At 35.9% G+C, this 25744-nt stretch overlaps 1 protein-coding gene across 10 annotated transcripts in view; it reads left to right on the top strand.

Annotated features, from left to right (window-relative positions):
- LOC150096616 (ranBP-type and C3HC4-type zinc finger-containing protein 1-like) overlaps positions 1-25744 on the top strand; it is a 333124-nt gene that overhangs the window by 141696 nt on the left and 165684 nt on the right. For all 10 annotated transcript variants that reach the window (XR_016549851.1, XM_090408566.1, XM_090408567.1 and 7 more), the window contains 2 exons: positions 24494-24660; positions 24794-24905. Coding sequence is in view for 9 of the 10 variants with exons in the window: in XM_090408566.1 (XP_090264692.1) it covers positions 24494-24660; positions 24794-24905 (279 nt within the window). In the remaining variant the exon portion in view is untranslated. The remainder of the gene's footprint in view (positions 1-24493; positions 24661-24793; positions 24906-25744) is intronic.

Raw genomic sequence — 25744 nt, 5'->3', positions numbered from 1 at the left:
AATATCGCGCGATCACGCAATGCAAGTTCTCATCAAACGGCCGATCACGCGTTATCACGTGGACGTCGCTAACTAAATAAAAAAAATTAAAAAAATTTGGCCACCACACGAAATTCCAATTTTCAGCTTGGCAATGAAAGTGTTAACCAAAGGGCACAACATACCGTAATTCTTCCAATTACACTGTTGAGGCACTGTGGGAGTTATTGAGACAGTATAATGGATGGAAGAATTTGAAGGAAGAAAGGTCAGTTGTGTGTGGAAGCTAGTTAAGAAACATTTGTTAGCAGCAATGGTAAATTGCATACTTCTAGTGCAGAAGAGTGATTTGAAGTAAAATGGAAGGGATGATAAAGAAATTAAACAGGAAATACTACAAATGAAAAAAGTAGTTGTGGAAAACATATAAAGAGGGAGAGAGTTTCAGAAAAACTGCATGAAGAATATAAAATTCAAGCTAGAAAGTGACTAGTAGTAAGGAGAGGAAATTTAGAACATAAGAGGAGACTAACATTGCTATCCAGGGAGAATCTCAAGGAGGTCTTTTGCCATGTGGCTAGCAGAAGCAGAAATGACTGTGAATAAATGATCCTGCTGGATGGAGATAGTAGTTGGGTGATCAATGTGCTGTTGATGTACTAAAGCTATTTAATGATCACTTTATTATGATGTTTCATCTTGGTAAAGCTGTTTTTAAGGCAGTAGGATTAGATGGAACTGACCATGCTATTGATGTGGCTGTTTAATGAAAGTTGCAAAGGACATGTTCCTAAGGAGTAGAAAGAAGGTAAGAGTGTCATTGCCTAAATGTGGTACTCCTCGTAGAATGTAAGTATCAAACGATAGAATAGTATTTCTCCTGTGGTTGTTATGAGCTCAAACAGAACTGAGCAGATTAGGGTAAATCAAGTAACTAAAGCAGTGGATGTGAGCAGTGGCATAGCTGGGGTGGGGGGGATCTGCCCCAGCACTTTGAACCTTTTTGAACTTTTGCAGTTAATTCTAAAATACAGTTTCGAGAACTCAGTTCCAAATATTGTAATACTACTGCGAATTTTCCTCACAATTGCTTTAAGTGTTGCTAGTTGTGAGAGGAGTTTTTCTAAATAAAGTAGATTAAGAATTACCTACGTTACTATGAAATAGACTTCGCCAACATCGTCGACGATTTTGCTAACAGAAAAGCAAGAAAAATAACATTTTAGAATGTTGAAATTAAAGTTTTACTTCAAAATTAAACATAGTGTTTTAATTTATTTCCCTATACGTCGTTTTGACTTTTTGTATATTTTTGGTGTGTATTGAGAGGGGCAGCAAACTCAGGGACTGTCCTGGGCGGCAGTAGCAACTTTAGCTAAGCCACTGGATGTGAGGAAAGGCATCCACTATCATTTTTTTGGATTTGGCAGATACTGCATGACAAGTTGATATTTAAGTTGCAATGTATGAGCTTAGAAGATATCAGGCTAGTGTATTGGATTGGAAATTGACTTTTTGATAGATATCAGAGGATTGTGTTTTGGTGAACTGTATTAAGGAGTATAAAGGTTACAACTGGGGTTTTTTTACAGGGCATATGATGTGAAGCTTGAGATGATCATTAGTGTTGATGTTATAGTTATTTGGGAGGATCTGAACAAGCTGGAAAGGTGTACAAATGAATTGGATGTAAGTTTAATACAGTTAAATGTAAGGTTTTAAAATTTGGGAGCCACAGATGGAAGATTGCATATCCTTTTAGTGAAACTATACTGGAAGAAATGGAGGGAGAAAAGGATCTTGGGGTTATCATAGATAGAAATTTTAAGTTCACAGAACATATTGCAAAGGTTGTGAATACAACACAGATGACTGCTGCAGTATTGAGGAGGACATTGATCAGCGAAAGAGCTGTAATATATACAGCCTTGATCACACCATATTCGTGTTACTAGGATTTGGAAGAGATGAAATAACTGTACAGAGGATGCAGTGGCTGATAGCAAAAATAATATTCGGACCCTAGAATAGAATGAAGTATAAAAATAGAATGAAGGTATATAATCTGCAGTCTTGTGAAAAGGAGAAGATGCATTTGAGCTGTTGTGAGGTATTCACCAAATTAACACCAGGGAAATTCTCACATAGTAGAACAATGGGAAAGAAGGACAAAAGGCTGTCCCTGAAAGTTGCGAAAAGATGTAAGAGAATACGAAGTTTTGCATGAAGAGTGGTAGGAACATGGAATGCATTGCCTCAGAAGATGGTGAGAGTGCAGACAGTGAATGAGTTTAAAGAGTGGTATGATACCTTATCTAAGATGGATATTATTATTATTATCCTAAGATTCCCATGAAATCACAGACTCATCTAGGAGGTCCCTTTTGTCATGCACACAGCTCATCATACCTTGTCTTAAACACATTCAAATTCTCTTTAGACGCCGTGCTATATCAGACAATGCATTCCAATCATTCACAACTCTCTATGCAAATTTAATTAAATTAAATTTACTAAAATTTACTAAAATAAAATTATTAAAAATTGCTTTAATAAATTTAGTTTAATCCTTTATCCAAGTGTGAGCAAACAAAGTTTGCGCCTGAAAGTATCTTCAGGAATGGGGTAAGGTGGTACAACACCGGGAAACTCGTTGCAAAGGTGGAGCAAGCTAACATCATTCCTATCTCAGTATCTCCCATAATGCAAAACACATCTCCTTGCGGATATGTAATAAAATTGCTTTATTAAAAATATTTCATCCTCACCACGAACAAACACCAATAATAAAAGTTTTGTATCAATAGCAATGACAAGTGCGAACGAATATCGTCGCTAGATCGCAGTGCATTTGTTTTGTGTAACGATAATTGAAAAAATATAATTCTTTTCATATTTTCAACAGTGACACTCATCATAATTCAGCCTTGTATCTATAATAAATAAATAATTATGTTATTTTAACAAAATAAAATAAGATTTACAAAAAATAGTTCACCAAGCACACGCACCAATAATAAATGTTTCATATCTCACAGAAATAAGGCACGTAAGTTTACTAAAAATACACTGCCATTTGAGCAGTTACAGTTGGGAATGACGTAACGTGCAGTGACAAGAGCAAACGAATATCGGCGTTAGATCACAGTGCATTTGTTTCGTAATCTAAAGCATTAATCGAACAATTCCAATTATTAACTATTCAATCAATGTCAAAACATAAGCTGTAACCTTTAACATGTTGTATTGCATTTATATAATGTTGTAAGCATTTATTATTTATAAACACAAACAAAATTTAATTTTTTCATTTTTTCCTTGGGGGTGCTGCAGTGTCGCAGTGCTTATGCACGGGCCGCCAGTGGCAGAAACTGTAATGGGATCCCAAAGAATGATACATAGTTGTTATCATTTTAGGATTATTATTGAAGAAGATACTGTTTGGGAGGATTGAAAGTAATAAATTTGACTCCAAATGGGCCAGAAATAACTCAGTGATCTGATCAAAAATATGATTGACCTTCTTGGCAAATAATAATCTTTTTCTTTCTTACAGCATTATTTTTACATCCTTTGATGTCACCTCTCTTTATATCAGTGTCCCCAAAACACTGAACATCATCTCCAGTTTATTATAAACTGTCTTAAGTTTATAACTGTACACGGCAAAATAATTTTATAGAATGACGATGGTAAGGAGGTCACTGAATCAGTCGATATAGTGGAGTTACTGAGTGAGCACTTTGTAAAAGTATATCAGCTAGGTGGTGACTGAAAAAATGAATTAGTTTAGACCATTAGTTTATACAGGAATTGTGATGAATGAAGTGGAGGTGAATAGGTTATTACAGAACCTTAATATGAATACATCTGTGGGATTGGATGGTATACCGGCACGGGTCTTGTGTGAAGCAGCTAAGGAATTATCAGTGCCCTTGACCATGTTGTTTAATCTGAGTCTCGGGTCTGGTTTAGTCCCGAAGGTGTGGAAAGAGGTGAAAATAGTTTCACTGCATAAAGGAGGATCCAAGACTACAGTTGCAAATTACCGACCGATCAGCATATCAGGAGTCGTTGTCAAGGTCTTGGAGAAAGTAGTCAAGGGAAAAATACAGGAATGGATTGATGAAAATGAGGTACTGTACAGGGAACAGCATAGCTTTGTGAAGGGTAGATCATGCCTCAGTAACTTGCTCAAGTTTTATAACAAGGTGACGGCTGAGCTGGATAAGGGTAATGGGTTTACAGTGATACTGCTGGACCTGGCAAAACCGTTTGACAGGATACCACATGGAATTCGAATCCGTAAACTACAACATATGGGAATGGATATAGGGTTGGTGAGATGGATAGGTGGGTGGTTGATGGAGAGATATCAAAGAGTAGTTTATTCAGGAGTAGAGTCCAAAAGACAGCCTGTGACTAGTGGTGTGCCGCATGGTTCTGTTCTTGGACCACTGCTGTTTAATCTGTTCATTAATGATATAAGGAAGGATCTAAGAAGAACAGTTCATTTGTTCGCTGATGATGCAAAGTTGGGTAGGGCGATAGTGAATGCAGAATATGTCAAAATCTTGCAGGATGACTTGGATAGATTGGAGTTCTGGGCTAAGGAGAATGTATGTCAATTTAATGTGACAGAATGTAAGGTTATGCATTTTAGGGTGAAAAGATTAGCAGCAGTATACCACATTGGTGGAACTGTACTCCAGGAGATTGATGAGGCCAGGGACTTGGGAGTGTTGGTGGATAGGGAAACGAAGTTTAGGGGGCACATTGCAAAAGTAGCTAAATAAGCTCATCAACTATTGAAAAATACCTTGACGAGCAGAGACAAGCAAGTTATTGTACCTCTGTACCAAGCCTTGATAAGACCTCATCTCAACTACTGTGCCCAGATTTGGTCACCTAGGTTCCTTCTTGATGGGGAGGAGGTGGAGAGGATCCAGAGGCGATTGACTAAGATGATAGCAGGTCTATGGAATGAACCATATGATAACAGGTTGAAGATTTGTGGGTTGCAGAAATTGGTTGATAGGCGGAAGAGGGGAGATATGATTGGGACATTCAAATTGTTAAAGGGTTTCTATAGGATTAATTCAGAGGATATTTTTGAGATCAGGACTGGTGGTTGGAGAACTAGGGGATACCTATGGAAGCTGGGCAAGAATGTGGTTAGCAGGGGTGTTAGAGCTGGGTTCTTTACTTTTAGTGTGGTAAATGAGTGGAATAAGCTGCCAGAGTCTGTTGTGGGTGCTATGACGGTGAGTGAGTTCAAGGGTTCAAGGCAAGGTATGATAGATACTGTGAGAATGTCATATAGTTGTGTGGACATGATGTTTAGGGCCTCCCTCGATGAGTCTAAGGACTCCCTGGAGTCGCCCGTAATAATAATAATAATAAAAAAAAAAGTCGTACCCAAAACTATCTCCTCTAAATGTCCTTAACTTAATAAAATTAATTGTTTCTGCTAATTACTTTAAATTCAAAAACAACTTCTACATACTTTTTTCCACTCTCAATGGGCTAAAATATTAGTAATCAACTTGCTGAGTTATTTGTGGCCCATTTAGAGTCAAATTTATTTCCTTTTCAAAATTTATTTTGAAAAGGAAATAATTTCAAATTTTATCTCAAATAATTTGAAATTTTATTTCAAAATAAATCAAATTTATTTATTTCCTTTTATGGGCGTTATGCTGACAATGTCCTGTCTATTAGGGGAAAAACTAGGAACAATCAAGTCCTTTGTACACCTGGTGTCTTACACAAGGGAGAAAACATCACTATCGACAATAACATAGGCAGGTGTAGGATGTTAAGAGCATGATCCCTTATATTAAAGGGTTATCAGAAAAAATTAATAGAATCCTACACCATTATAATCTTAATACCACTTTTAAACTACCTTTAAAATTAAAAAACATATTCAACTCCTCTAAGGATCCTTTCCCTGCATCCTGGACCAGAGCTTCTGACCTAATGTCCAGTCCTCACCTTCTCATGGTGCCCTGTGTTAGGTATCTACCTGGATACTGAACGAACGAGGATGAGCTTTAGCTAACCAAACTATATTCTTATTGGCTTAAACCAAAATATAGAATGATGGTACAACATGACAGAATTTCATGCCGGCTGGGGCTTTCGCCTGGTTAAATAAGGGCCCCCGTTGTTTTTTCCAGGGAACCAGGGTGAACAGCGAAAAGTCAGCTACTGCAACAAATCCTAAAATACATCCCCAACTCAACATCACCAGAGTTCAGGATTAGTACTATCAACATAAGAAGCCTGAATGGCAAAGAAATGGAACTAGCTGAGGAATTGGATAAGTACCAGATCAACATAATAGGGGTGACTGAAACAAAAAAGACAAAAACTGGTAAGATTTTTCTGAGCAATAAATACAAAATGTTACATTCAGCCAATGGCAATCAAGAAAAAGAAGGAGTAGCCATAGTATTCAACACTAAATACAAGGCTCATCTTCTTGGCAGTCTCAAGTAGAGTGATGTGGACAAATATGAGAAGGGGAACTGGACAATGAGACTTATTTGTGTCTGTGGTTCCACAGAAGGTTCTATGAAGGTAGAAGTGGAGGAAATATTTGAGGCTTTAGAGAATGTGACTGATACAATGAAAAAGGAAAGTTGGTGCTTTTGGGGGATCTAAATAGCAGAGTAGGAAATGATTGTCAGACATAAAAATGTTTCGGGAAAATTTGGAGAAAAGAGCAAAGCTAATAATAATGGCAAATACCTGTTGGATTTCTGCTCAGGACATGGACTGGTTATTACTAACACAATGTTCCAACATAAAAATGTGCACAAATTCACATGGAGAGAAGAGGCAAGGAATAAGAAAAGTCTCATTGACTATTTTATTGTCAATAGTGATGTTTTCTCCCTTGTGCAAGACACCAGAGTGTACAAAGGATTTGAAATTGGAAGTGACCATGATTTAGTCTTGAGCAGAATAAAATTGAATTTCATATGGAAAAGAAGAACATATAAGAAAGTTTTAAAGTGAATAAAAGTTTAGCAGCTCTCAGATGTGAACTGTAGACTAAAAATGAAATGAAAGAGTTTGAGAACAGGAACCAAAAATTGGAGATTCAATGACAAGCCCTGAAGAAAACACTGATTGATTCAGCCAGAGAAGCATGTGGTGAGGTGTTGTCTGCAAGGATAGAAAAATCAAAACTCCATGGTAGACACAGGAAATAACAGGCAGTGAAGGAAAAGAAGAAAGCATATCAAAAGTTCGTGGCAAATAAGTCAGCTTGTGCTCTTAGAGAATACAGAGACAAATGTAAGAAAGCTAAACACCGTGTAAAACTAGCTAAACAAAAGTCATGGAAAGACTTTGGTAAGAATATAGAAAATAAATATCAAGAAGGTGGCAAGATATTCTGGAGGTTGTTGAAGAAGCTCAGAAATGGTGGAAAGAGTGCTGTAAAAGGAATTAGAGATGATAAAGGTGATATGAAAACTGGTCAAAAAGATATCTTTGAAGTATTGAGGAATTACTTCGAAAAATTGTTAAATGAAACAAGCAGTGATAGCACATTGGTAAAAAACACTCGATAGGCATACAGTTAGGAATACATATCCATACTTGAAGAGAAAAAGCCATCAAAGACTTGAAATGTGGAAAGGCAGCAGGAGTAGATGATATTCGACCAGAAATGCTGAAGTATGGAGGTATAAAAGTCTTACAGTGGTTGCACTGCATAGTTCAGAAAGTCTGGACAGAGGGATGAATTCCGGATGATTGGAGTAGAGCTCTCATAGTACCCATATATAAAAAGGGAAATAAAACTGAATGTCAGAATTACAGAGGTATTTCTCTACTGAGTGTTCCTGATAAGATATAAGTAAGTATACTTGAGAAACGGTTGACAGGATTGTGGAAGAGAAGCTTGGTGAAGAACAGGCTGGATTCAGGCCAAATAGAGAATGTCAGTATCAGATCTACACTTTACAACTAATTGTTGAGAAATCATGGGAATCTAACAAATATCTATATTTAAGTTTTGTAGATCTGGAAAAGCCATATGACAAGGTGCGAAGAGAGAAGCTATTCAGTATGCTACAGTTATATGGTGTCAAATGGGGCATTATATCAAGCAGTACTTAGTCTTTATTTGAGTTGTAAGTCAACAGTTAGAAAGAATTGAAGGAAGTACAGGAAGATAGTTTAATGTTAAATCTGGTGTCAGATAAGGATGTATATTATACCCTCTGTTATTCATTATCTATATGGATCACATTGTGAAGGAAAGTGGTATTAAACCTGATATCAAAATTGGAGATGTGAATGTCAGCTCTTTTCTTTATGCAGATGATGTTATACTTCTAAATAAATTCACTACAAGTCTGCAAGATTCCCTGACTAAATTGAGTAGCTGTTGTAATAGTTATGGTATGAAGTTCAGCAATAACAATACAAAGACAATGAAAATAGGCAGAAGCATTGGAAATGTTAACTGCATAATTGTGAATGGAGAACCTATAGAACAAGTAAAACATTTCAACTATTTACGCACAATTTTTAGTGAAGATGGTAAATTAATATGGAAATAGACAACAGAATCATCAAAGCTGGCATGGTAGGAAGTCAATTGAATAAATTTATATGGAATAAGAGAGAAATGAGTCAAAACATTGCATTAGCTGCATACAATACAATGTTCAAACCAATTTTAACTTATGGATCTGAGAGCTGGGTCAGAAGTAAAACACTTGACCAAAGACTAGATACTGCAGATATGAGAGTCCTGAGAAAGATTAGGGGCACAAATAGATGGCATCAATGGCAATATTATATTAAAAATGAGGATATTATGAAAGAACTTGACATTGACAGCATTCAGTAATGCATTAGCAGAGCTAATCTCAGGTGGTATGGTCACTTAAATAGAATGGGAGAGGATAGATTAGCAAAACAAGTGTTCTTTGTCAGGTTGGCAGGAAAAAGACCCAAAGGAAGACCAAGATATAGGTGGATTGATACAGTAAAAAAGTGCCTTAGAAGATAGAAATATAAGATCTGATAATATTGGAGTCCTGACAGGTAACAGACTGATTTGGAGGAAAATTGTAGATTGGAAGTTAGTAATGATGTAAATTTTCATCTAGTACTATCATATCCTGTACATCTCTTGAGGGTACATGGGAGAAATCTGATGATGATAATGGGTAAACTGGACATACAATCCCTATCTGTAAAAAAAAAAAAAAAAGCACAAATGACACATTAAATTTAACAATTTTGTAGAAACAGGCCTCTCAGGGCACGCTCTTAACACCCTACACCAAATTGATTTGAAAAGTACTTGCTCATTATATCACACTGTTTGTATTGTTTGTATCTGATTTGTTTGTATCTGATCTGACAGATACAAACAAATTGTTTAATATAAATATTCTTATATATATCCAGTGTATAGCTTGGAGGTAATGAGTAGCTGCTCATGCATATATTACGAGTGATATTCCACACTGTTTATGTGGTCAGTTTTAGTTTAACACGTATTATGTAAAGGTTTGTGATAATTGGTTGTAAATTGTATCTGAGAGATACCGTGACTTCCGAATTCAGTATAGTATTGGTTTAGTTTTTTTTTTTTTTTTTATTTACCATTGAAAATGGCTGGAAAAATGTATCGATTGGGTAATCCATCAGATGTTGAAGAGATTCAGCGATTTCGTTACCCGAGTCCAATGATGAGAATGGCGGAGTCAGATGCGAAAGTGATATTGGATAGTAAATTGTATCTGTGAGATACTACTCATTCTGATGTCAGTATAGTATTGGTTTAGTTGTTTTTTTCTTTCTTTGTTTCTTTGTTATTTCTACATTGTAACTGAAAATAAATAAACCATCATGCATTATATTTGCAGCGTTTTATTTAAAGTTCTATTGCATTTTAGTACATTCTAGTAATGAATGTATCTCTTAAATACACGTGACCTAAACTGCAATTTTTTTGACCATGACCTCTGCAGCATTAAAGAAGCCTGTGAAATTTTGATTAACCACCCTAATCTTAACAATAATGGTGCCATAAAAATTCCAAAATTTGGATGGCACACATTCAGCCCACTTAGTTTTCATCAAACCCTGACTTTAGGACTGTAAGCAATTTTTCAGCTTTTATTGGGCACTGTCCATACCATTTAGTTTTAATTTATATGTATACAGTACTTGTATAAATAATTTTTCAAATTTCATTTATTATTTATTAAATTTTTTCTTTTTAGTAAACATGTTACTCTCCAGCTGAATTTAATTTTGTAACCTAATAATAAGACTCTAGCTTTGATGTAGTAAGTTGTTTTTTTTTTCACCAGAGGTCAGGCCAATAGTTATAACAGTTTGTCAGTAACTTTAGCATGCCATGTAGATTGTAGTGCAGTTTGTTTCTTTTTATATATGTGTATACTCCAGATGATGACCTTAATGTGTAGGTCAAAACATCGAGTGTTTATTTTGGTTTACATTAAACTAAAGTTTTCCTTTAACACGGTAGTTGTTTCTATAATTTTCCTGATATACACTGTTTTTCAACCTGCTGAGATGGGAGCCACTGCTTCATATGCAGGAACAAGAGGTAGTCACCGGATGTGAGATCAGGGCCATAGATTGGGTAGTCAAAAAGTTCCCATCCAGACTTCTGAACCAAAAGACAGTGGCCTTAGTTTTTTTTTTTTGGACAACACTGCCTGATTATTATTATTATTATTTTTTTTTTTTTTTTGCTTTTGGGAATGATGAATGGTACTACTGCATTGATTGTTCTTTGACTTGACATTTATGTATGAAATCCATGTTTTGTCACCAATCACGATATTAGAAAAAAAAATTTATTTTCTTCATTTTCGTAATGCCCCAAACATTTTTGTGGTGATTCCACTTTTTGCTGTTTATGCACATCAGTAAGCATTTTTAGGACCCATCTGGCACACAATTTCTTATAACCCAGCTTTTCTATCACAATTTCATGAATGGCTGAGCATGAAACATCCAGGAATTCAAAAGAAAGTTATGTAATTGTGAAACAATGATTCTCATGAATTTTCATGTTCACTCTTTCCACCAAATTGTCTGTCACCACACTTGGCGAGCCACTGTGCTCTTCATCATGACCTCTGTTGCACCCTTCTTTAAACAAACGAGATCGTTTGTTGTAGGTCAACAAACGATAAGATGATGAAAGTAAAGTGGCTAGCTAGCTAATGATTCATTCTATGCTACCACACATGTGCAACCTCTCTCCTATGTCTTATTCAGTAGTAAATTCTGAACAGACCTTACTTTCAGGATGCATCTCATAAATATATTGTCAAGTGAATGGCTAGCTAGCTAATGATTCATTCTATGCTACCACACATGCGCAACCTCTCTCCTATGTCTTATTCAGTAGTAAATTCTGAACAGACCTTACTTTCAGGATGCATCTCATAAATATATTGTCAAGTGAATGAACCTCCCATGATGAGTCTGCTGACTCCATGGAGTGTGATATAATAATAATAAGTTAGCCATTTTATATTGATATTTTATTGCTACCTGGCATCTTCCAAAATTCCAGGTACTTGTATCTTATCCTATTGAACAAACAAGCTAGTCAGTTGTGAAACATATATATGTGTCTCCTTGGAGTTGCCTGTAATAATAATAATATCTCATAATACCAATTATATATTCAATTGATTAAACATCAAAGGTCTAGCCTTACTGCAGAAACATAGGATTAACAACACTAGATACAAGATTTTTGGAGTGATGCCAAGTTTCTGTATAGAAGTATCTATAAATTTGACTGCTTCTTCAAAGAGAATTCTGAGAATCTTCTACACCATTTCAACCTCAACTTTAACATTGGACTGTGTATGGGAAAAATCCACAAATTGTGTATCATAAATTTTTGTTTTTTTAAGGATCATATTAGTGTAATAATAATTTACAATGCAGCACCTTTACAACTGCACATAAGATTGCCATTATTTTGAGCATGTATTTTCTGTATGCTATATTTGAATATTGTATTGTATACTCTACAACAAAGATGGTTTATGATGCACAAGCCAAAATATCAATATGTTAACAATTTTATTTTATTAAAATCTTTACTGCAGCTATGTGTGTTTTCATTTTTAAATAGATTTTCTACAGTTGTCCCTCCATCAAAAAAAGAATTTGTCCTGTAACAATCTCTGAAAGATATTTGCAAAATCTTGTTATTGGTATATGCATCCCCTTGTTCAGTGCATCTGTCACCTTGTTGTAATATATAAATAAATTGCTAACATATGTCTCAACAAAATATACTGATTCTCATAGGGAATCCTGCTAGTATCAATCCATTTCTGGATTCTATCTTTCACCAACTTCTATTGCCTAAACTCTAAATCTAGATTTACACTGGTCTATAATTTTGAGGCTGGTCATCCCTTTTTAAGCAAAAATAATTTTATCCTCCTCCCTGTTCTTTTTTGAGCAAAACTCTTGTTAAATAAGCAGTTCAAGGCACCAAATTGCCATTAAGTCTTCCACATTCTTTTAAGTGTGATATGTCATGATGCCCTAGTGCCTTATTAACATCTACTTTACTTAATTCCTTAAATAATATCCCTGAGATCATGTACTATTAGCCCCTCATTCATCATTCCATACTCACAAAAATGTATATGATATCACACTCACCACCATTACTTGTTCACCATTTCTAACAAGTGCTATTAAACTCATTGGTAATTATTTTTGCTTCCACTGGCTACAAAGTGAAAGAAACTTCCTAACTTGATTTATTTGTGCCTAATTAGTGCTGCTTGTAACATAGTTTCATTTTTCTGAACCACTGTGTTGCCTACCTTCATATGTAACTGATTACTGCCTCCCAACATCTTCAAGATTGCCTGCTTAATCTCATCATTTATCTATTTCATAATAATTCTTCACAATATAAACAACACAAGACACATTTATTCAACTCACTAATATTTTTCTGGTTTTCTACCCAGCATCATCACAGCATAATTAGAACTATGACAGGCACAAATCACTAAACCAAGTAATTGTAGAAATAATTTCAATTGTAACTGAAAAACAGAACTGATGTCCTTATACTCTGTTCTCTGTGGATCAGATAATCATAAAGTTAATTGAGAGAAGTCAGACTATCATGTCTTAAAATGATAGTCTCCCAGATCTTTGGTAAATCAATATAATCAATACTTGTTGGGGTTGGGAGAATGCTTCATGGCTGATGCTGATTCTAAAAATAATCTCTCAGATTTATAATGACTTCTGAGTAATGTAGATATTTTCCTCTATCTGATCCTTTGTGAAAGAGTATCCAGAACATAATTTAAACTGAAATATATTGATTTTTAATTGACCAATGATTTATAAACATATAATACCAACAAGTTTTGCCAACGGAGCTGTTCAGCTTCTTCAGGGCTTATAACGGTAAGAGAAAACTCAAAGTGGCTAATAGAGAGAAAATGGAGTAACACTATCGTATAAATTAAAAAATTGAAACAGACATGTAATGTTACATGCATGGAGCATGTTGTATTAGTCACTGTTGTGTGAGCATGTTCTGTAGTTATGAGCAAAATGAAATTCTGGCAAGCTGAGCGATCTTATTAAGGTTTTCCACATGTCAGCTATTATCATTCCCTGGTTTCTGTTAAGGTTTTCTCCAGAATGGAAGACTACTATGGCTTCCTTGAAGTTTCTACAACAGAAGTCTTCTTCTAGATAAGGCATGAAGCTCCTATCCCACTCAATGGTGTGGTTTGTCATTGCAAAATTATGGGCTAGACCTGAATTGTCTATTCTGTTGTTATTAACATCACCTATATGTTCTTTTTTCAGATTTCAAAGCTTCTTGACGTCTGTCCTACATAGTTTAGGCCACAAGAGCATGGGATGTTGTACACTCCACTGTGTTTGAAGAAAGCATTGATGTCTTTTGGTGATCTTAAAACATGGCCGACAGTCTTTACAGGTTTGAATGCTATCTTCATTTCAAATCAACTCACCATATTTCTCAGAAGAAAAAGAACTCTACAATGAACTTACTCAAATATCAGCGACATTAATAAACAATGGCTATCCAAAGAATTTAATCAATAGGATTCTTCATAGCAATCCCCCACAACAACCTACCACCACTCCATACAGATCTTCAATAGTTATGCCTTATGTAGGTACATTGTTGAAAAAGATCGCAAATCTTCTTAGGCCTTTCAACATCAGAGTTGCATTCAAACCTGTAAAGACTGTCTGCCACATTTTAAGATCACCAAAAAACATCACTGCTTTCTTCAAACACGCTGGAGTGTACAACATCCCATGCTCTTGTGGCCTAAACTATGTAGGACAAGCATCGAGAAGGCCTTGAAATCCGAAAAAAATAACATATAGGTGATATTAATAACAACGGAACAGACAATTCAGGTCTAGCCCATCATTTTGTAATGACAAACCATACCATTGAGTGGGATAGGAGCTCAATGCCTTATCTAGAAGAAGACTTCCATTGTAGAAACTTCAAGGAAGCCATAGTAGTCCTCCGTTCTGGAGAAAATCTTAACAGAAACCAGGTGATGATAATAGCTGACATATGGAAAACCTTTATAAGATCACTCAGTTTGCCAGAATTTCATTTCGCTCATAACTACAGAATGTGCTCAACAGTGACTAATACAGCATGCTCCATGAGTGTAACATTACGCGTCTGTTTCAATTTTTTAATTTATATGATAGTGTTAATCCATTTTCTCTGTACTAGCCGCTTTGAGTCTTTGCTTATCGTTATAAGCCCTGAAGAAACCAAACAGCTCTGTTGGCGAAACTTGTTGACATTGATGTTTATAAATCACTGGTCAATTAAATATCAATATATTTCAGTTTAAATTATCTAATTGAGTGACCGAATATAGTTTAACAATATCCAGAGCATAGTCTGCTAATTCTGACTTGCCATACAGATGATTTTTGTATGTTAACTGATCTACCAGTCTGTCCAAAGTAAGCTAAACTGCAAACACAAGGAACTTTATACATTCCAGGATATTCAAGAGGATGTAGTTAATCTTTAGGAGAATGTATAAAAGTAGCTAGTTGAATGAAAGGTTTGAAAGTGACATGGAAATCATATTTGCAGAGAACTTGGGTTGTTTTTTCTGATGTACCCTTAACATATAGGATGGGAATTATTTTGCTGTGATCCTTTGTGGGTGTAAGAGACATGGGTGATGCATGCAGTGTTTTATCTATTTTTATATGGGCTGTAGCCATTTGGTAAAAAGGTGTTGGAAAGGTTTCAAGGGCTGTGTCATTTGAACAATTCCTGGCTTGGTGAGTTAAATGTTTTAAGGATACTATACTTTTGGGAAGGGTGGTGGTGGTGTGATTTTACACATAGATAAAATGCCACAGCCCATCTTAACTTTCCAAATTATACCCTATATGATTCTTTCTGTCACAAGGGAGGTGCTTGTGCCTTTATGCCGTTTGCATGAATATGATGTTCTCTGTATAAGGATGCCTAATCTAGAATCTCCACTTTTTGACTTTCTGTGGATTAAGATTTTATTGCTAAATGTTATGTCATTCATCTGTTTCTTTATCATTCTCCCAATTCAGAAAATCATTGTAGCCTTTTTGATTTCTTATCTATGAAGTTCAGTTTCATTTGATCCAAATTCCCAAACAGTGAAGTCATCTTTCTTGGTGACTCTAACTGGCTCTCTTTATCCAGTTTCACTGACCAAGCTGGAAGAGAGACAGGGATTTTTTTTCTGCAATCATTGACATACAACAGATCATCTCCCTACCAGAATTCCCACCAATCCTCTTTGCTCACAAAACACTCTGGATCTTTTGTTATCTAGTTCTCTTTCCATGTACACTGTTCAGGTGCCTTCTCCTCTTGGTAATTCAGATCACAATCCCATCCAAGTTTCTTCTCTGGTGGAATGTCATCCCCCCCCCCAACCATTCATGACTTCATATACTTTGGCACTACAACAAAGTAAGCGGTAGGACCTCGAATTGACTCCTCCTTGCCATTATCAGACTGCTGGTTTCATTCTTTAGATCCAGATACTTGTTGTGATCTTGTTACATTCTCCATTCCAATATTGAAATAATCAATATTGGAATGGAGGCTTTCATTCCTTACTGTATTCAAAATTTCCACCCTATTTCTAGGCCAGAGTTTTCCAAGAAAAGAAAGCAGCCTGTCATAAGTGACAAAAAAAATCCTAGCTTTGTTCAAAGCCTATGTGATTGTTTGAAAAACTTGTAAAATCATCATTAAAAGGATTGTTTGACTCTTTGACAAGGCTTAAAATAGAAAACTCACTGCCTATGCTATAATGGCAGGTGCCCTCTGGTCCCTCACCAAAGCTATTGGGTGTAACTTTTGTCCACCTGTACTTCTCATTTTTCAATCATCAGCTGATATAATGCTACCATCATAATGGTAGCATTGTATCATCACTTAAAGACAAGGCTCATATCCTGGCTTCATTCTTATCTTCCAATTCCTCCATAGATGACCAAGGAAAATTATCTCCTTCTTTGCCTTGAACATCATATCACATGTTACCTCCTGTAACCTTCTGCCAGAAAGACGTCAGAAGAATTTTCTAAAACCTAGATACCGGAAATGCAGCTGGTGTTGATAGAATCTCATCTATTGTGCTCAAAAGATATGCTCCTGAAGTAACATCTGTTCTTTATCATCCATATGCTATATTATACTCAGCCAGTATTTACCTTATAGCATGGAAGCAAGTCCATATACTGCCACTTCCTAAAAAAAAATTATCAATGTTAACCATTGCTCCTACTTCAGTTTTCTACAAAAGTAATGGAGAAGGTTATTAATGGTCAATAGTCGAGCTTTTTGACACCTGTAGAGTTGTCAGATAACTGATGACAGCCAGTATAGATTTCACCAATCTAGATCCACAGGTGGTCTCCTAGAATACATCACCCTTTCCACTTTACATTTCCAAGGCATTAGATAGGGTCTAGCATCGAGGGCTTCTCAACAAATTACTATCATTTTGACTACCTTCCTCCCTTTGTAAGTGAACTGCCAGTTTCTCTCATGTTGATCACTGCATGTAATGGTGGAAAGTATTCTCGCTTCAGATTTCCATGTTTATGCAGGTGTCCCTCAGGGCTCTGTGATTTCATCCACGATCTTCCTGATTTATATAAATGACTTGCTCTCATTGACTGCAAAACCCATTCATAGTTTTGCTGATGATAACACTCCACTCATCCAGTAAACCTTGCAGTGCTTAAACATCTCAAACTTCATCTGCAATAAGTGCTCTGAACATTGATTTCCACAGTATCCTTGAATGTGATGATAACATCCTAGTCATCTTCAATTCTTCCAAAACACAGTTTTGTTGGTTTTCTCACAAAAAAAAAAAAATCCTCATATCTTCTATATTTACTTTTGATAATGCTCAGCAACAGTCAAGGCCAGATGATCTTTCCTCTCAATAGGACTCTCCATAACTTTTTCAGGCATAATCACATCACTTTTGTGGCATCCTTACTCAAATCTGTTCAAACTTAAAATACTGCTCTCATGTTGGGTTGATGCATCTAAGACTTCCCTAAAAATTCTTGATTCTGTTCAGAAAAAAAGGCAGTGTATGGTTGATCAATGACTCTTCAGCCACTGTCTCATAGAAGATCAGTTTCTGCATTGTATATCTTCTACTGATATTTCCCTTGTCATAGTTCAATAAAACTAGCATCTGCTATGACTCCCATTTCTTCCAGATCTGCAGCAGCTGATGCCCACCATCCTTCAGTCAAACTGCATAATCACCAAATCTTCTACTCTCAGTCAACTTTTATTCCATCCACTTTAGTTCCATGGAATAGCCTCTCCCCTGAAGAATTTCCAAAGTACTACAACTTCTAAACTGTTTAAGAAGAATATCAGCAGATTAGTCTGTTTCTGGCCCCACCCCACACATAGCATTTATTTGCTATAGGACCTGCTGCCACTCATATGCAAGTAATATATCTACACACACACACACACACACACACACACACACACACACACACACACACACACACACACACACACACACACACACACACTCTCTCTCATGGGTGGTCTGAAATGTTCTCGGCCTTGACATTATCATGCCTATAGTGTTACTATCGGCAAGATTTTTTTTTAAGTTGGTAAATCTCTCATAAGCATCCATGTGAAATTGCAAGTCATTCTATCAAGTAGTTTGTTTTATACAGCTTGTCAGAAGCAAAAGTGTTGTCTGTATCCCTTGAAATAGATGAAATTAAGTATCATGTAGTTATACAGAGTTTCTTTGTAAAAGAAGTTTTTAACCAAAATAAATTTTTGAAGTTCATAAAAGTTTATGGGCACTCTTTTCCTTTGTTTTCAACAATTAAGAAATTGGCTATAAACGTGGCTGTACCAGCCTTGAAGATGATCCACGTGAAGGACGTCCAAAAATTGTAACAACACCAGAAATCATTTTTGATAAAGTGCACAATATGATATTGGATGACCGGTGAGTCAAAGGGCGTGAAATTGCTGAGACTATAGGCATTTCAAAAGAACGCGTAGGATATATTTTGCATGAAGAATTGCAAGTGAAAAAAAAAAGCTTTGCACAAGATGAGTACCATGCTTGCTCACAGCAGACCAAAATCGCACTCGCATGAAAATCTCTGAACAGCACTTAGAGCATTTTAACAAGAATAAAACTGATTTTGTGCATCGATTTATTACTATGAATGAGACTTGGATTTTCAGACCACCATTAACACACCAGAATCCAAACAAGCTGGTTTGTCAACACCAAAGAATACAAAGTCGGTTCCATCAGCAGGAAAGGTCATGGCATCGGTGTTTTGGGATGCTAAAGGCATTTTGTTTATTAATTATCTTGAAAAGCGTAAGACAATAACTAGGGAATATTATTCTGATCTTTTAACCAGACTAGACAAAAAAAATTCATCAGAAAACATCCAGTTTGCAGAAGAAAAAAAAAATCATCTTTCATCAGGACCATGCACTTGCCCACAAAGCTGTTTTGGCAATTGAAAATTAAGAGATCTGCACTATGAATTGTTGGAACATCCACCCTATTCCCCAGATTTGGCTCCCTCTGACTTCTGTCTCTTGGTCACTGGTCAGCATTTTTCAAATTAAGAGGTGATTGCAGCTGTAGAGGGTGTATTTTGTAGATCTTACCGAGAACAACTACAGGGACGGAATAATGGTGCTGAAGCCTTGCTGGAATAAATGTATTAGTCTTAAGGGAGATTATGTTGAAAAATAAAAATAATTTTGAAATTATAAATTCATTTTTTCATTGTTAGGCCGAGAACTTTTCAGACTACCCTCGTATATATTTGATGCAATGGATTTACTCAGCTATATGGCATGATTAAATAAATTTAATGACTAGAAGCCAAGAGATACCAAAATAGAAAAAATATATATATATTTATTATTTGGAGCACAACTAGCTTCGTCTTCTTAGAAACCTTCATTGGGTGCATAACATGAAAAGAAAAATACAAAAATATATTAAAAGAGAAACAACAGCTATAAATCAACTTACAAACTTAATGCCACAGTATTTTTTGGCACATTCACATGAGCATGGTCTTGTGACAACCAAAGCTGGATAGCTGAAGAGTGAAAATCAGATAAGTTATACCTAAGGTTAGTATTAAGATGGACTAGATTGAGGACAATTTCTGTTGATTCCACAATTCTTCTCTTCAGTTCATCGTAGCATCTAAAAATTTTTTCTAATTTGTTTCAGATAACTGGATGAATGGAAGAATCTTCATCACTAGGGGGGACAAGCAGAATTAAGAACTTGATTAGATAGTGCACTGACTCTAGTTTTGCTATACATAATGTCTTTCATTTCTTTTACTCCTCCTCTTTCCAAACTCCTTTCTTAATTGGTACACCTTAACTGAAACGCAACATCCTAAACTATCCAGGAGTTTTTGTCTTTGGTGTAACTGCAGTGTGTCCTATTTTGGTCAGACAACATATAGAAATTTGTTGAGTTGCTTATGGAAGAACATGTGAGAGGCATTATAGAGTGGCAGTGCTGTGTACCTGGTAAACCCCATAAATAGGGAGAAGATGAATTCACATTGTTTCCCTTTGTAGTTCATAATGTATAGTATATTACCTTCACATGGCATGTATAATGCCATATGTTATAGTGAGAATCATTTTCAAGATCAATTGTGATATTGGAGTTCTTTCAATGGAACTAGACCTATGGAAGCCTAGTTGAGAACTAACTCAGTGACAGAAGTCATATTTCTCATCTATGAGGGAAGGTAGCTGAAAAGTTCTGATAAACACCTAGAACAAAAATGATATTAAAGCAACTGATATAAAAGGTTGGTTGATTGGTAGAGCCTCTGCTATTGCTTTTTTTGTGATGGCTCACAAAAAAAGTTAAGCAAGTTTGAGCGTGGTTAGTAGTTGGAAGGAATAATCGTTCGAGGCTGTTAGCACACTCTCCCTCGATGAGTCTTTGGACTCCCTGGAGATGTCTCATAATAATAATAATAATCACAAGAAAGAACATACAAGATATAAGAATATAAGAACGTAAGTTACCTTCATAACTCTTCTACTGGTATGTTACCGCTTGTGGTTATATCAGTTGCTTTAATATCATTTTCATTCTAGATGTTTATCAGAACTTTTCAGTCCCCCCCTCATATAACCTTTTCCAGAGGAAAAGTTCAGCAAGAAATACATCAGGATCTTGGAATATTAGTAATGAGCTCCTAGTTGTGGGAATGTTAATTACAGAGCATTTGGAAAAACAGAGGAGAAGTAATATGGTAAAGACATTTATACTGGTGAGCAGATTTACTTTGCTACATTAATATGGAATCTTCTTCTTCTTCTTCTGCAGCTTCTCCCACTTAAGTGGGGTCACTGTTTATTATGAGTCTCCTCCACACCTTCCTGTCTTGGGCTGTCACCACATCCAAATTCTTCATCTTCAAGTCCTCTTCTACCAGCTCCCTCCATCTCTTCTTTGGCCGCCCACGCTTCCGCCTTCCTTGCACATCCATCTGCATGACCCTTCTTCCCACATATTCGTCCTCCCTCCTCATCACATGACCAAACCATCTCAACCTTGCCTCCTGTATTTTCGCTCCTAAGTTCGTAACTTTCACTGTTCCCCTGACATAGTAATTTCTCAGATGATCCTTTCTGGTCACACCGCACATCCACCTAAGCATTCTCATCTCTGCTACTTCCATCCTGCTAATGTTATTTTTCCTCAGGGCCACAGTTTCTATAGCATATGTCATAGCTGGCCTCACTACTGTCCTATAAATTTTGCCTTTCAGATTGATCGGCACCCTCTTATCACATAACACTCCAGCCATCTCCCTCCAGTTCCTCCAACCTGCTTGTATCCTGCATCCCACTTCCTTCTCACCTCCTCCATCTTCTTCCACTGTCGAACCTAAGTATCTAAAGTCTCTCACCTTCCTGATGACGTTTCCTTCCAGCTCCAGGTCTGTCTCCTGGCTACCGCCCACTGCGCAACACATATACTCTGTCTTACTTCTGCTCAGTCTCATACCTCTCTCTTCCAGTACTTTTCTCCATCTTTCCAGTTTAGTTTCCGCTTCTTCTCTTGAATCTACACACAGCAAGATGTCATCTGCATACAGCATTGTCCAAGGTGCATCTTCTCTCACCTCCTCTGTTACCACCTCCATCACAATATTAAACAGAATATGGAATAATAATATTAATAATCAGTACTGATCAATTAATAATTTTGATTAATAGTTTAATTAATAATTCTTTATAAAAATGAACGTTAATATGGCATTTAAAGGCCGAGACCCAATTAGAAGCAAAATTTGCATCAACGATGATATAGAACAGGTTAATATATTCAAATATCTAGGCTGCCCTTATCTTATGAAAGAGAGAAAGACATGCAACATAAAATAACTGTTATATAGGAATAACAAAAACTATTAATCAGTATTCAATCCAAATTTAATTGCAAGGAAACAAGAATAAGAATACATAACTCAATAGCAAGACCTATTGCTATTTCTATCTGCTTGAGTTATGGTCCAGGCTTCTGAACTTAACATATGGTTCAGAAGCCTGGACCATAACTCAAGCAGATAGAAAGAGACTGATAAGCTCTGAAATGAGATTCATGCCAAAACAGCTATATATAATAGACTAGACTTCAAAAGAAATAGCAATATCATAATGGAACTTAAGGTGATATCTGTTTTAGACTATGTCAATTTTTATAGAGAGAGAGAGAGAGATGGAGACAACATACAGAAAGAATGAGTGAAGGAAGACCCCAGAGAGAGATACAGAGATATCAAATCAACCTCATGAGAGAAGAAATAGAGGATGGCCTTTGAGGAGATGGGAAGAGACTGTAACAGACCATTAGGCCTATTACTAGAAATGAAGAAGATTCCATTAATATTCTTGCAGTTTATTTTATTATTATTATTATTATTATTATTAAACAAGACCTCATGGAGTCAAAGACTCATCTAGGAGGTCCTTTTATCTCACACACATCTCATCATACCGGGTCTTAAACACATTCAAACTCCTTGCAGACACCACACTCTCAGGCAAGGCATTCCAATCATTCACAACTCTGCACGAAAAAAACCTGCCTCTCACTCCCCTACTCACACCCTCTTTATACAGTTTCCAGGCATGACCTCTGGTTCTCCCCTGATCTCCCACTATTCTCTGTAGAACTTCTCCACCATTGATCTTATAACAACCCCTTACCAACTTGTAGGTCTCTATTATATCTCCCCTCTTCCTTCTCTCCACTAGACTCTGCAAATTACATCTTTTCAATCTTTCCTCATACTCGACATTCCAGAGGTCAGAAACTACCTTAGTCAGTCGCCTTTGGACCCTTTCCAACATCTCTTCATCCTTCTGAAAACCAGGTGACCAAATCTGGGCACAATAGTCCATTTATTTAATTATTTTTATTTTCAGTTATTTGCTGTTATTGCATTTGCAGAATTTACAGTTTATTTATTTATTTTTTATTATTATTATTTATTTATTATATTTTTTTTGATGTAATACTTACAGCAGAATTGTAATGTAAAAAAAAAATGTCTGATTTCCTCATGTAGTGTTAGATGAATTATTATTATTACATGACACCTTCAGGGAGTTCAAAGACTCATTGAGGGAGGACATCTACTCTTCATCTCTTTGTCTCCACTACTCAATCCACCAATTACAGCTAACCATAACTACATCAATGCCATCTGCTGCCTGCCACCACCACCACTAATATTTCCACAGGCAGTCACAAATATCCATGCCCATGGTGGGATTCAAACCCGCAGCCCTTTGGCTGGAGAGCAAATATGCTAACTGCTTGGTCAACCAGGCCGGCAATTATTATTTTCTTTTTTTTTTTGTGCCATACTCACATGCACACACACCAAGTAAGGTACATTTTTTTCTTAAGTTTAGCCTCTGCATCTAAAAAAAAAACCTCATCAAATTATAACAACAAAATGAATCTCTCTTGCTCTCTATGTATTTTTATGCTTGTATATTTAATGTTTCTTTTGTCTTGCTTCATATGATTATGATGGAAAATTGAAAAGCTGTAACAATACCCTTATCATTTTAATGGAATGAATACACAGTATCAAAGAATACAATTTTTTAATTAGTTATTCACTTATTGCAGTATTTCATCTTTGTCATCACTAATGTAACAACTAATGCATGTGTAAGCAACACAGAGGAAATAGAAACTGTTAACTTAGAACCTGAAGTAGAGAGGATACCCTCACTAGTGTATCTGGTAGTGGTTGTTGGACAAGAGGCAAAAAAACTGTTTTCCATGTCTCTTTGACAGAAATGAAATATTAAATAATTGTACATGTTTAATTTTCTTCCTTGATGCTATTTTTTTTTTTTTTTGTGTAGCTTCCACAAAAGGCTATACAAACCTTTAGTATATGGGTGCGTTAAGGTTTTTTTTTTTTTAAATCTATTATTGATCTGATCAAGAAACTCTGCTCTAGAGACCAAATTTGGAACTTCTTTAAGCCACTTTAGGCCTCCACTTAGCAGGAAAGTGGTCTCACACCAGGCGATGAAATTCATCTTCCACCTAAAGACTATCATAAAATCTATGACCATGTCAGTATTTTATTTGAACTTACAGCACGTTGGTTGGAGAGTGGCTATGCTAATCACTTGGCCAACCAGGCCAACAATGTGTGGATTCCATTATAACTACAAAATGTCTTCTTAATTCTGCATTTAGGGCTGTATATACTCTCTATAAATAAGCCTTAGTTAATATTTGACTGAGTAATTTATCATGTTTAGCAGTCTTTTCAGTTCACTTTTTTATATTCCCCAATTTTTCCCCCAAATTAGGAGGATGTTATTAACAAAGAAGCAATGCAAAATTATCAGATGCTAATTGAAATTGACAACCAAGATTTGATACCAAATTCAGAATCCTTTGAGTGTCCTATTTGTTTCCTGAAAGTTCAAGAGAAAGCGGGTGTTACATTAAGAGAATGCTTGCATTTGTTTTGTAGGTATGTAACTATAGCATCTGAAAAATGACTATCAAAAAAAAAGTAATGTCCAAAATTACCAAGAAACAATTAACTATATATATATATATATATATATATATGCTCTCTTTTTTTTTTTTCCCCTGTCTTTTAGAGACTGTTTAGCAAATGCCATTCTTTATGCAGAGGAAGCAATTGTTAAGTGTCCTTTCCAAAATGAAGAGTATTCTTGTGAGAGTCACTTACAGGAAAGGGAAATAAAAGCAGTATGTTCCTTATTTCACATTTCCTTATAAATACAGTGATCTTTCAATTATCAAAACTTCAAGTGAATGAACTTTCCCTTCACTGTGTACCATTTAAATTAGTGATAGTCTTAGGCTAGCTATCTCTGATTGGCTACCAGTGGAGATTGATTTGCCCACTTAGTCTTCAAAAGTTAGATAGGGCTAAAATGGCCTCGCATACTTCCTATAAGGGAATAAGGCATTAGCTGATAGCTGAGTTATCCAAGCCTTCAATTATCAAATTAGAAAACTTCCCTCCCACTGTGGTTGAATAATTGAAGGATTACTGTATACACACATATATATATATATATCCTGCTAGAGGGCTACACGGTGTGTAGTGTTTGCAGAGAGCTCCTGAAAAGATAAGTATTATTTTGAGTAAAAATTGGCAATATTGATTTAATCTTAACTTGGTATTGTTTGTTTTTGGTATCTTGGTGTGTCTGTGTGATTTTCGCTTTATTTAAACTAGTATTTCAAAGATACGATTGATAGTGTAGCACATGGTGCCAATGCGACGAAAAACACTGGCGTCCAAAACTTTGCTGTCTTTGTTCAAAAACTTTAATGTAAGGGAGTTTGTTGAGTGTAACATGTGCAGGATGTATGCTTTCCCAAGAGAGGCTGGAGTTTGGATAGATAATGATGTTGTAAATGTGGAGGGGGGTCTATTACTTATCTTTTAGTACTTTTTTATTAATATCTATATTCCCCCTTCTTTATATTATCTTATATATATTTTCCTTGTGTCTCCATCTTATCTCTTCAATATCTCTGTATCCACTCTCTATATATATTTTAATGCAATAACTATT

Source organism: Typopeltis vanoorti, chromosome 18, assembly GCF_054136105.1.
Source record: "Typopeltis vanoorti isolate ZY-2024b chromosome 18, IOZ_Tvanoo_1.0, whole genome shotgun sequence".
NCBI classification, from domain to species: domain Eukaryota; kingdom Metazoa; phylum Arthropoda; class Arachnida; order Uropygi; family Thelyphonidae; genus Typopeltis; species Typopeltis vanoorti.
Note: the sequence above shows the minus strand (reverse complement) of the source record. Positions and strands in the feature narration are given on the sequence as shown.